Source organism: Spermophilus citellus (genome assembly GCF_964194105.1).
Source record: "Spermophilus citellus genome assembly, chromosome: 3".
Taxonomy (NCBI): Eukaryota; Metazoa; Chordata; class Mammalia; order Rodentia; family Sciuridae; genus Spermophilus; species Spermophilus citellus.
In genome coordinates this window covers 31,858,092-31,871,250 of record NC_138184.1, presented here as the reverse complement: position 1 = coordinate 31,871,250, position 13,159 = coordinate 31,858,092, and the positions used below count along the sequence as shown (strand labels likewise).

Below are 13,159 nucleotides of genomic sequence, written 5' to 3'. Positions count from 1 at the left end.
TCCTTATTTCTAAATAATTCATACCCTCCAATGCTTTATGATAATGATGATGATGATGATGAAAATAATTGCTTAAAATTAATAGATACCAAAACATAACAGAAGAAAAATTTAAAAAATTAATATGATCAAAAAAAGGCTTAAAATAGAAAAGTTTGAGGGTTGGGGTTGTAGCTCAATGGTAGACCACTTGCCTAGCATGTATGAGGCACTGGGTTCTATACGCAGCACCACATAAAAATAAATAAATAAAATAAAGGTACTGTGTCTATCTACAACTACACTTTTTTTTTAACAAAAGAAAAGTTTGCAAAACTGCTCAATCATGCACCCGACTACTAATATTTAAAATAATTAGTAAATTGAAAGCATCAGTTTTAACCAACTCATCATAATGTTTAGAGAAGTTAATGAAAGATTTGAGGAGTTAAATAGGAGAAATATAATAATTGTCTAATAATAAGTCTAGTAGATAACAATGATTTCATGCTTGTTTGTAGAATTTAAGAATCAGATGGAAGAATGCAACTTAACCAAGAAGACTAGCTATGTCCAAAGGAAGCGGCACTACAGAGAAATTTCTACATATTAAACAATACGGCACTGCTTTCTCAGACTAATCACAGTATCCAGAGATTCTGCAGAAGCCAACAAGGGCCTTTCCAGAAAGCAACTATACAGTTTCACATTATAAAGAACAAAAAAATAGGCACAAGAACAAACATGCTCTGGTGAGGAAAGGTCAGCCAGTGCTGGGATGCAGAGTGGGATGGTTAGTGATGTCTGAAACAGAGGCTTCATTGTGGGAGAGGGCCCTGGTGACCTAAACAGTGCTGTTCTAAGTAGAATGCAAACTTCTCCCCATGCCAATGACTGGTACTGCAACCTTTTGCTGTGTTGCGCAACCACTGCTATCTCATGCAGAGAAGACTAGGGGATCTCGATTGCTCTGGGGTATTGCTGCACAGGAGGTCCAGGCTTAGTGCTCCAGCAGAAGCATCAAGTAAGCAGTAGACAAAAGCAGGGACATTGAGTTGATATGGTACACTGGAGCCTCAGTCACAAATGCAGCCTGCCTCTTCTCTCCACTGAATGAGAATAATCATAATAGGAGCAGTGAATATAGAGAAAGCATTTACAATGACTAAACCAATGCTAAGTATTTATGTGGATTATCTCATCACCAGGACTGTGCAAGGCTCCCTGCAACTCTGGAAGCAACTTACTAGTTATGGACGGGGAAGCTAGACCAGAGAATTCAGCAGCAAGATAGAGGTTATAATTTAGTAACTATGGTGCTGAGAGTTCAGTAACTGGTGCAGTCTAGAATCCAACATGGTGTGTCACCTCAATCTTCTAGGATTTGTTAAATAAGAGGCCCTATTGCATTCAGGCAAGGACTGAGAAGGAAGAGGGGTTGGGGTGACATAAGCCAGAGCTCAAAAGAAGGCAATCTTTTAGAAAATAATTTAAGCCATGGGTGCAAAGAAGCAAAATCCAGATTATGGGGAATTCTATAGGTCAAATGGCCCAGGTTCTTCACCAAGTAAATTATAGGAACAGAATAAGAGGAGAGAGGAAATCTGCACATTAAATAGGCATATCATAGATTAAGATGGATGATAGTGAATTGTTATGTCTAAGAATGCACACATGGACAGTAAAACTTTAAAAGCAATTGCTATCAAAACCAGGGTAATAATTTCTTATAGTGGAGAGGGCTATGAATGGAGTAGGGCCCATAGAAGGGGCTTCTAGAATGACAGACAAACTGTATTTCCTCATCAGAGTAATGGTTACTAGTGTACAAAATGATAGCTAGGTGTTCTATCTGCTCATTGCTCAAAACCCAAAAGAAAGTTCCATGAACAGAAAACGGAAGCCACCATCATGGAGCAGCAGAGTCACTCAGGGATCCTCAGAAACTTGGGGTGAAAGAAGAGAGCAGGGAAGAGAGAGCTCTCAGGAGCCAACTTCTGAGATATTATTTTCTTTCAGGCATTTTCCCCTTCCACGTCCTTTCTACCACAGAAGGATGGAAAAGGACGTGGACTTATAGGGAAGGAGTATACTAGGCCAGGTAGCAGGAAGGGAGGGCGTCTAGGGGCACTTGAGGAGTCTATAAGTGTCTGTGCAGATAATCTCAAAAATGAGGTGGGGCTCCTTTTAAGACTGAAGAAGAGTTCCCCACATGGACCAGTGATGTTGTTGGTTGATCCTGGGAAAAGGGACCCGCGTCCTCCTCTGTCAAAAGTGAAGAAGCATGGGATGTTAGGAAGACTACAAGATCATAATTCTCCAAAAGAAGATGTTGAAGCAATAGGAGGATCTCTACAAAATATATAAATAGGTAAAATTAAAGGTTACTCATTCACAATCTGTTTCCACAGAGTACTGGTTTAAAGGAGGAGGAAGAAGGGGAGGCACTCTCAAAGTTCTTGCTCCTGGAGCTAACTCTCCGGAAAAAGAAATGCTACTCAGCAATGACCACCCTGAAAACACCTCGAGTTCATGCACCAAACAATTTGGTCACACTCACAAATTAACTAAGCACTCACGAATTGTCATAAAGTGATTCTGTAACAAAGGAGAAAATGCCAAAAGTTAGACAGGAGACCAAATGATAGCTTAACTGTTTGCAGCAGAGTAATGCATTTGGCATAACAACAGGTTGCAAAATTAATATCCTTGGTCACTGGCTTTGAGTGGATTTTCTACTTTTATACTTTGAGTTCTTTTTTTAATAGCTCATCTCTTTTAAATCAGTCATGCTGTTTTGGAACACTGAGAAGTGGGAACTATCTTAATGCTCAAAAAGAGGAGAGTAAATTCAGAAAATGATATAAGCACTCAGCGTCAGGTGGTACCATATAAATAATCTACAATATGCCAAGCATGTATTTATTCTGTTTCTTTCTTATAAAAGCAAGGCAAGCTCATTACCTACGAATCAGAAATAATAAGTAAGCAAAAGAATTTAAGGAATATCCATAATCCCTTCTACCCAGAGACAGACCACCTCTATTAATCCTTTGCCATTTATCCACCTAGACTCTTACAACATATAATCATTTTCCAAAATATGGAATGCATTCATATAGTATTTTATACTCTACTATAATTTATTTAAACCATCCAACTATTAAATATTTAGGTGTTCCAAACAATATCCTATTTTTTGAGGTGTACATAGTTACCAATTTTCACTAAAAAAAATAGTTCCAAGAAGGAAAAAGTGAATATGTACTCAAATTTAAATGCAACAGTGAACAGGACTAAATATTTCAGGAATCATGTATTGTTATGCAAATTGTCCCATCACCCTCTGAATCATTACTTCATGCACAAGTTCACTGAAAAAACATATGTTGAATAGATGGACTTATTATGTGCTCAGTGTTTTGCTAGATGCTGAGAATGCAATAAACAGATGTGGTCCATGTCCTCACAGAATTCAGGCAAGAAAAAGGGATACAGACATTTAAAAGCAAGTTTTTTGGGGGGGATACCAAGGATTTAACCCATGGGTGTTTAACCACTGAGCCACATCCCAAGCCCAGTTCTTTCTTTTTATCTATCTATCATCTATCTATCTATCTATCTATCTATCTATCTATCTATCTATCTATCTATTTAGAGACAGGGTCTCACTAAATTGCTTAAGGTCTCTCTAAGTTGCTGATTCTGGTCTTGAACTTGTGATCTTTCTGCCTCAGCTTCCTGAGCCACTGGGATTACAGTGAACATCATTGCACCCAGTAAGTTAGAAAAATTTTGTAAAGAACTATGATATGGGCAATTTGCCAAATTACTCACACTAGAAAAATCAGTGAGCAGGGATAAAAACCTGGAAGCCATCAATGGTGGTAACTCCACTATACTGTGGACCACATTGCTTTTTGAAAAAAAAAATCACTTCTCCAAGGATCACCTGGACTCTTAGTTCATTCTTTGATTTAATATATAAATCAAGTTTTCAGTCTTTTCCAAAACTGAATGCCCAAATACAAAAAACTCAATAACAGCTTCCACATATAAAGTTCATGATGATTAGATAATTACATATCTGAGGAGCTCCCTGCGTAATAGGCAAAATTAGATTGCACCCAGTAGCATCAGAGTTAAGTGACTGTTACCCTGGCCTATCTTTTTACAAAGGCATATGGTGCAACCACTTTACAGTTACCTGCACAAACAATTTTCTAAACATAATAAGTCTATTTATGGAGAGCTTACTACCTGCCATATGTTCCGTGTATTCTTCCTTATCCTCACAATAACCCTAACCAATGGATATCTTTATTCCTACTTTACAGATTAAGAAACTGAAGCTCACAGAGATTAAATCACATATATCCAGGGATACACAGTCTGACCAGGCTGTGAGTCATAGCATTTTCTTCTTCCTCCATTCCTATAGTTACCCTCAAGAGACCTATGAATCAAGGTGGGTCTGTCTGCTCCCAGGGCACTACCTTGAAAATGGACCCATCCATCATGGTCTGAGAAGAACACAAATTAGAATCCTGCCCTGGGAGAAGAGCTGGTACACAGTGAGTCCCATGGGGTGTTACACATTTCCCTCAGAGATAAGCCACTTCTTGTTCTTAGCAACCAGAAGGTTCTACCCCAGGGGCAGAGCAGACATGCCTACCCTGGTAAGAGGGACAGTGAGCTGCTTCCACACACCTTCAAATACTCATAGCCTTTTCATGTCCTTCCCATCCTAAGAGAAGATTGTAGAAAGCTGCTGTCATGTCAGTGAGCCCAGAGTCACATCTCAGAGCCTTTCTAACAGTCCTATCTGTAGAGGCAGGCAGAGAATGCCATTCCAGGTCACCTCTCACATTCAACATCCTCAGCCCATCAGGGCTAGAGGTTAGATGCTAAGATGTAGACTCTCAAGTTAGACCCCTTGGTTGAACATTATCCTCTCCAGCCTCAGTTATAAGGGACATTACTCTCCCTCTCCTTGACTTGCAAATGAGAGTTAGATAAGAGACAACAGCTAGCTCAGCAAAGCAAAGCAGGGCTCACATCCCAGGTAATGAGTTCTGCCCACAGTGGGTTCTCTTAAATATTTAAATGGTGGAAAAAAGGAATACAGAAAAGTGAAGACATCACAGAGAAAGAGACCTAGAGGCAGTGGGAGGAATTACATAAAGAAATTTTGTTCCTAAATATCATGGTTTCAACTGTATTCCAACATACCAGTCTCCAATTTTATAACAACATATGAAAGTCAGCCTTTCAACAGAAAATATTTCTGTTCCTTCCCATGAAAACTGAAAGTTTACTTCCTTTTTAAGAGTTTGCAACAAGAACCAAATCTATTTAGGCAGAATTATGTGGAGGGTGGTGGTATCATTTCAAAAAATAGGGGCAAATATTGGATCCAAAGAATTTTTTATTTTTAATAAAATTAACCTCAAACTGGATGTAACTAATTGCATAGATTTTTCTTGGATATATTATAGCAAGATCATAAACTATATCAAGCATGAAGCATGGATTAAGAATTCTTCATCTGTAGCTGGATTACTATGATATACTTCCATAATATAGAGGTTGGTAACAGTCAACAGGAGAGTTTAAGATAAACATATCATTTAATATACTCATCAACTGTCTCTTTGCATTATCTCATCATAAATCCTTGAAAATGTACTAAGTCTGACAGATACATCCAGTACTTTTTAAAGACGTCATAGTAAGCTTTAGCACAATTAGGTGTTATTAAACATGGGGTTTTTTTTTAACCTTATCACTTGTTCAAGGATAAACAGACAGGAGGTGAATAAAGCCTTCTGATGCTCCAAGGAATTTAGATTTAAGGTGAAATGTCAAAATTCTCTATTCATTTACTGCAGCTATTGAAGTCACTTTAAACTACAGAGAGATCTGGTCTAGTGAGCACTTTTTGCCTCAGCATTCATTTTTAAAATATAAGTTTAACTTTCTCAGAAGCAGGTATCTGTCACCTTTGACACAATTTCCAATGCTCTATCCCACTTGAATCATTCCAAGTAGTAGTCATTGTTACAAACTTAAGAGGCATCTCTCCCAGGTAGGGTCCTTGCCTTTTCACTGTTCCCCTAGAGGGACTTCTATGTGTGGGAACTTTGCGGGAGTCACAGTATGACCTCCTGGAACTAGTCCTGCTTGTTTTAAGCCCACTCATGAAAGCTCCCCTTGGGTTTGGTTTGGATAAAGCCCTGGAACCGATAAAGGTTCAGAGTTTCCCTGTCTCTCTCTGCTTGCCTCTCTGACCTCGGTGTATGGCCTTCTTGCATATTGTGTCATTGAAGCTACCCTTATAATTCTATCACCCACCCACACAGGTGGGCCTGCAGAAGATGCTACTATCTGGGCCTCTGGTGGCTTCTGGGGACAGTAGCTGCGTGCTGAGTTGATAACAAAATTCAATGAATTTCTTTCAGAACACGTGCTTGATTTGGGAAGAGTGGGTACTTATTTTAAAATATTTCTATCACATTTCTAAAGACCATGTGGCATTAAAATAGAAATTAAGGTTGAAACAAGCAAAACACAGCTGGGGTAAGGTGGTCAGACACAATTGCCCTGCCCATCCTTGCTTCACATAAAAAAGGCTGCCATATAATTTGGGGAGTTTATATTTTAAATCAACAATTTAATCTTAATCAGTTCTCAAAAAGTCAAATGTCTTAAATCATAGTATGGACCTACAGCAGAAGAACAAAAGTAATAGTGTGTCAAAAAGTTCCAGCTATTTAAAGTGCTGTTTTATTTGTTTATATTCTCTAGTGACAATAATAAGAATGTCATTTTATTCCCTTAGCTTTTTTTTTTTTTTTTTTTTGTACTAGGTACTGAACGAAGGGATGTTTTACCACTGAGCTACATCTCCATCCGTTTTTATTTTTTATTTTGAGACTGGGTCTTGCTAAGATGTCATGCTGGCCTCAAACTGTGATCATCCTACCTCAGCCTGGGATTACAGGCATGAATCACCGCTCAGGGAGCAAAGCAACTTTCAAAAAGTGTTTTTGTTTTTTTTTTTTTTAAGAGTATCATTGGAGCAATTATGTTGGGAACTCACTTTGGGACAATAATAAGAAAGAATGGAATATTTCTTTCAGTACTATGATTCTTGTCTTGCCAATTACTGAACAAAATACCCAACTCTGAAAATGACTGATCCACAGGGAACTCTGTGTGAAGTTACCTGATGTACCTGTTGAGCAGAAGCCCGAGGGGGAGTTTTAACTCCAAAGAGGCTTCATTAAGCCATGCTCAGTACAATCCAGAGGGTTCTGATACAAATAGGAGTTATTCCTGGCAGAGTGCTCCTTCTAAAAGGTCAACAACTAACTAGTTAAGAGAAAAAAACTAAATAACAACTGCAATGACCTTTCAAAGAAGGGGTAAATACCTGGGGAATACAACCAAGTCAAGGGGGTCTCTCTGAAATTGTCAGCAAAGATTCAAATGTGTATTAATTGGTGAATTTTGATGGGTGCAGGGTTCAAAATATTTCATCACAACTTCAAAGCAATCTGAGAGCCTTCCCCTGAAAAAAGTTTGGTAATCATTATTTTAAAGAAATAGAACTAAATGACGCCCAAGTTATAGAGTCATTTTCAGACATTCTGCTGCAAAATGTCTTATGTTAAGTAACTAAGGTCCCAGTTTTCCAATCAATACAACATTATTAGGGCAACACTCAATGAACTCAAAGTTGGTTCTTTTAACACCTTTACGAAGTAGTGGAGTGGAGGTAGGAAGACTGGCTGTTCTTGTCCCATAGTAGTAGCAAAATTATCTTTCTTTCAGGGAAAGTATTTCCCCACCCTGGTTAAGGATACCCGCAGCAGCGCGCCAAACAGTGAAACTTCAATATGCGTTTAGCAAACCCCATTCTGCGCCAGGTGCGATTCTCTATACTATGCAAAAGTTAACTCCATTGACTTTAAATATAATTCTAAAAGGCCCAGAAGACGGTGCAAACATGCACAAAAAATAGGGGACTTCCCACCCATCCGGCCGTTCTACGAGGAAAGAACCGGGCTCCGAGTCCCCAGGTCAACAAGCACCGGGGAAATGAAAACCCAGAAATTGGGGCGGTTAAGGACAAAAACGCAGCCGCGCCTAAAACGTCGTTACCGTCCACCCGGCCCTGGCTGTCCCAGTCGCAACTCATCGCGGCTCCGGGTCCGGCACTCCCCGCTGCTGCTCGCTTAGTCTGGGCGGCGGCTGCGGTTGCTGAGGCAGCGCCTCCTCCGGGACGCGCAGGTGCACCGGGCAGTCGAGGCGCAGGCCAGGGCCAGGGGAGGGACCAGGACAGGAGCGCTTGGCGCTGCTTTCACTTTGCCATCCGAGCCTCCAGAGCCAGCGATTCTCTATTAATACTTGGAGCGCCGGGGCTGTGCCACCAGCTTGATGCAGAGCCAGGATCCCTCAGTCCTTGCCGGGAAGGAGGGGGCAACAGTCTGGAAGGGTGTTGGATAAGTTTTGAGTGGAACGAGAGCACCTCTACCAGCTCTTCTAGGGTAGGAACTGGGAAGGGCAAGAGATTGAGCCTTGGCCTGGCGACTGTCCCAGAATCTAGCTTTTAGGAGTAACCACCTTGCAGGGTCTCATCTGGCCTGAGGAGCCCCAAGCTAAATATGATGATGCCTGCTCCAGGCCACCAGCTCAGGAGACCTATTTTAGGGGAGCTGCAGTGAACAGGATCTGCTACCCCCATTCAGTACTGTCCTGACATTTAAAAGTTCTGCAACTGAATCCCTTTCCTGATCCTATTTCAGCCTTTTGCCTTTGCAAAATTCTAAGTTTGGAGAAGGAAAAGGGGTGGGCATGTTATTACTGGACTGTAAAGAGCCAAAGGAGGTGAGAAATTAGAATGGCTCAATGTTTTCCTTCTCTAAGGATTAAAATTTTCCCAACACTGTATTTGCACTTGCAAGCCCCCAGAAGTTTAGTTTCGGTCATATTCCTTTTGTAAATTTAAGTTTGATCGGTGAGCCCTACTTACATTCCTCCAACAGATATTATATTTAAATTCCCTTAGGGGCTTTTGAGGTGATAGGATCGATTAATGCCATTTCAAAGCACATTTATGACAAGTACATTATGGAACAGCATTTGTAATCTAGATCCCTGAACTAAAAAAAAAAAAAAAAATCCTGTTTTACTTTTGACAAAGCCTAGTATTATTTTTTGATGGTGAATTAATCACTTACTCTGGCAAGCGTAAAGTCCACAACACCAAAGAGAGTGCAGAGTTTTTCTCCCAAATAATTATTGATTATTTCTAATATATAGTTTCCTTAAGAATGTTGAAGTTAAATTTTAGAAAGGCGCTATAAATTTGAGATCATTCTCTCATCTACTCTTTTGTATCAAGTTACACTGAATAAAGTATGGAAATCTAATAAAAAGGAGCATAATTAAAAATTGTAGGAGTTAACCTTTCACCACTCTATTAAAAATACTGAGAAGGGGTACACTCTGGAATGTTTTCAATTTTTTCTTTTAGCATTGCAATACGTGAACACTCTTCACTCCAGATCAGAATGGTGACCAATGTCAGCTGCTGTTAGTTTACATACTTCACCATGTGAGACAAACCAGAGCTTGCCAGGGCTGCAGTTGATTATAGAAAAGTCCATTTACAAACATGGACAAGGGCTTTCCTCTCCGCCACCTCCCAACTCCCTGCCAAGCAGAGAATATGCCATTCAAATTTCCTTAGACAACCGAACCTGCCCTGTGAGTTCCCCTCTTACTGACTTATCTCAACTAACAAATTTATTCCTGTTTTTTAAAAAGCATCATATTATATTCTTTCTTGCATTGATTCTTCAGTGACTGCATTCTTTCCCTGTGCCAGGCACTAAGGATTTGAAGAAAAATTCCATCCTCAGAGTTAAAAGGGACAGGCTTAGGACCAGCTTACCTTCCTCAGATGTTTTATGTTCTGTGAAAGATATGGGGGCCTTGAGCCTTAGAGAGAGACTGGCTAATTCTACACAGGGAATTTTTTAAAAAATGCTTCTAACTTAAAGTGGACAGTGTGAAATATTTAGGAAATTTCATGAATAAGAGCTCACAACACATACAGTGATCTAGGAACTCTGCCAAGTGCTTTTCGTATATTCCCTCTCGTAATCCTTATAAGAACAGGGATTACTACTGTCCACATTTTACAGATGGGCAAACAGAAGCTCCAAAGTTACTTGCTGAAGAACACAGAGGTGAACAGTTTTGGGACCATGATCTGAATGGACTCTATATTTATGAAACCTGTGCCCTGTCTCTATACCACACTGTGCCTATTAGCAAACACTCTTTCCCCAATCTTTTTGGTAAGACATTCTCACCAAACCTTTCAAAGAAAAATGTGTTCTTTGAACACCAGTTGGTGTTATAGTAAACCAGATTATACCAGGCAGTCAGTTCTCCACCAAGGAGATCCTACTTTCCGTAAAAAGATAAGACACATAAATGACCCTTAAGGAAGAGCCAGGCCAGACTTCAGGGAGCGCAGCATTCGTTAATTCATAAATTAATTCAACATTGGTTGATCACCTACTATATTACACACACTTTTTCTGGAAACTTATTTCATCCCAGTAACAGATTTCTCTAATAATGCTCTAAGGGATTAGAATTTTTCAAGTAGAGAAGGAAAAAGTGTTTCTCCATGCAGAACTGACCACTGGAGTAATTTACTTGAAATTAAGAAATGTGCATTTACTGGACAGTAAGTGAAAGAGATGAAAGAAGATCATGAACTTGCATTCCCATGAGGACATTTCTACTATTCATACTGATCAAGAAGGCACGAAGATTGTATGAATCTGAAAATTATATTGGCATGCTCAGCAGATAGGCAACAAAAAGCAGTGATTAAGAATCCAGTCTTTGAGGTCTGATGAACACCATGTTCAAATATTCTCCACCTGGGAAATGTGGCAATAGAGAAGCTTCCCCCGAGAAGAGGAATGTGAAGAGGTTAGGTGGGAAGAAAGCTTTGGACTCAGGCTGGATTTGAATCCCATTGGAAAATTACCAAAATTACACTGAATCTGACTTCCTTAATCCTAAGTGGAAAATAAAAATTATACCTAACTTGTGGGTTTACTGTAGAGAACAGATGAAACAAATATTTAGCACAGTGCCTATAGAACATTTACTATTGTGAATTAGCATAAAAAAGTAATAATTGGGCCAGTGTTTGAAAAAATTTTTTAAAAATTGGTCTGTTTATGAGATTGGGAAAATGAGGTACAATACTGGTTTCCCAGACAGAGGCAAAGTGTTGATATGGACAAAATTATGATATCTAGGGTGCTGTTTTCTAGAGAGGGTTAAGTGAGGAGATGGATATCCAGAGATGAGGGTGGTCCAGGGATCAGTGCCTAGGCCCTCAAGGACTTCAAGACCATGCTTAGAGCTTAGACTTTCTCCTACAGGTATTGAAGACCTACTCAAGAGAAAGATGGTGGTACTATGGAAAATGACTGGAAGGCAGGGGGGTGGGAAGGGTAAGACCCAGAAGAGGAGACAAGCCATTGTAATAATTCAGGTTAAAGATGGAAAGGTATCAGGGAAATGCACATCAAAACTACCTTGAGATTCCATCTCACCCCAATCAGAATGAGTATTATAAAAATCAATAACAAACGCTGACATGACTATGGAGAAAAGGGAACCCTATACATTGTTGGTGGGAATGTAAACTAGTACAGGCACTATGGAAAATAGTAATGGTGGTTCCTCAAAACCTAAAAATATAGCTGAGTGCAGTGGCACAGGCCTGTGATCCCAGCAGCTTGGGAGGCTGAGGCAGGAGGATAGAGAATTCAAAGCCAGCCTCAGCCAAAGTGAGGTGCTAAACAACTCAGTGAGACCCTAGCTCTAAATAAAATACAAAATAGGGCTGAAAAAAAAAAACCTAAATGGTCAGGTGCCCCTGAGTTCAATCCCCAGTACCCCACCTAAAAATCAAAAACAAAAAAAAAAATTTAAAATAGAACTGTAATATGATGCAGCTATACCACTCCTGAGTGTATACACAAAGGAAATGAAATCATTTAGAAAAGAGACACCTGTATACCCATGTTTATTGTGGAGTTGTTCATAATAGTCTTGTTATGGAATCAACCTAGGTACCCTCAACAGACAGATGGATAAAGAAAATGTGGCTTATATACATTACGAAGTAGCATTTAGTTATAAAGAAGAAAGAAACCATGTCATTTCAGGAAAATGGTAGGAACTGGAGGACATAATGTTAAGTAAAATAAACCAGACTCAGAAAGACAAGTAGTGCTTATTTGCTCTCATATGTGGAAACAAAACAAAACAAAAGATAACTCTAAGGTAGAAGAGGAACTTTTAGGGAAAGGGAAGGGAACCAAAGGGCGGGAAGAGAGGTAACACCGGGTATCAGGGAAGGTGGATAGGATTCAAACACTGGATATGCATGTGTGGAAAGTCACAGTGAAACCCATTTATTTGTACAATTAATATGAGTTCACATTTGTATTGATAATTTAAAAAAATGTCGGGGAGAGTAAAACCAGAAAGGAAAGAACAGAAGAAAGCATGGAAGAGCTAGTTGTGAGCAGGGGCCTCTGTCTGCCTTTTCCACTGCTGAAGCCCCCAAACCCAGAGCAGGAGGAGGCCCTGCAGAAGGAGGTGCTACATGAATGCATCTGCAGGAATTGGAGCTGGATTCAGAAATAATGGCCAGATGCCAAATGGGGTATCCCTCCTCTTTGTGATTTTTCAGAGTTCTCCCATCATTGGGGTCACACAAGCCACCACTACACATATAGATTTCCTAGCAGTCTCCTACCCATTTCCTCAATCTTGAGAAGAACTTTGAAATTTCTATTTTCAAAAAGAAATATTGACTAGTGGTGAAAAATAAAAACAGTGATTAATTTGGTAAAACCTGCTAAGTTGATTAAAATATTGCTACTCAAGAAGGACGACAGTGTTGGGCAGGTCAGTGAGGTGCCATAGGGCAATCAGAGATTCCTTATTCATTCTTCAGTGCTGTTTGGAGAGTGTCCTCGGTATTTACACTTGTATTCTAGATGTCTTTTAGTATGGTAGTACTAGTGTCCTTTTAGGAAAATAAATGTTTCTGTTAATGATAACACAA

General features: G+C 39.7%; 1 protein-coding gene across 2 annotated transcripts in view; it reads right to left on the bottom strand.

Annotated features, from left to right (window-relative positions):
* Positions 1-8,350, bottom strand: part of GADL1 (glutamate decarboxylase like 1) — a 174,108-nt gene extending 165,758 nt beyond the window's left edge. Inside the window, exons 1-2 of one of the 2 annotated variants that reach the window (XM_081284072.1) lie at positions 8,146-8,350; positions 7,415-7,552 (exon numbers count right to left, since the gene is read on the bottom strand). Coding sequence is in view for 1 of the 2 variants with exons in the window: in XM_081284071.1 (XP_081140197.1) it covers positions 8,146-8,182 (37 nt within the window). In the remaining variant the exon portion in view is untranslated. The remainder of the gene's footprint in view (positions 1-7,414; positions 7,553-8,145) is intronic. The other variant, XM_081284071.1, reaches the window with a different exon arrangement.
* Between the last annotated feature and the right edge of the window lie 4,809 nt (positions 8,351-13,159).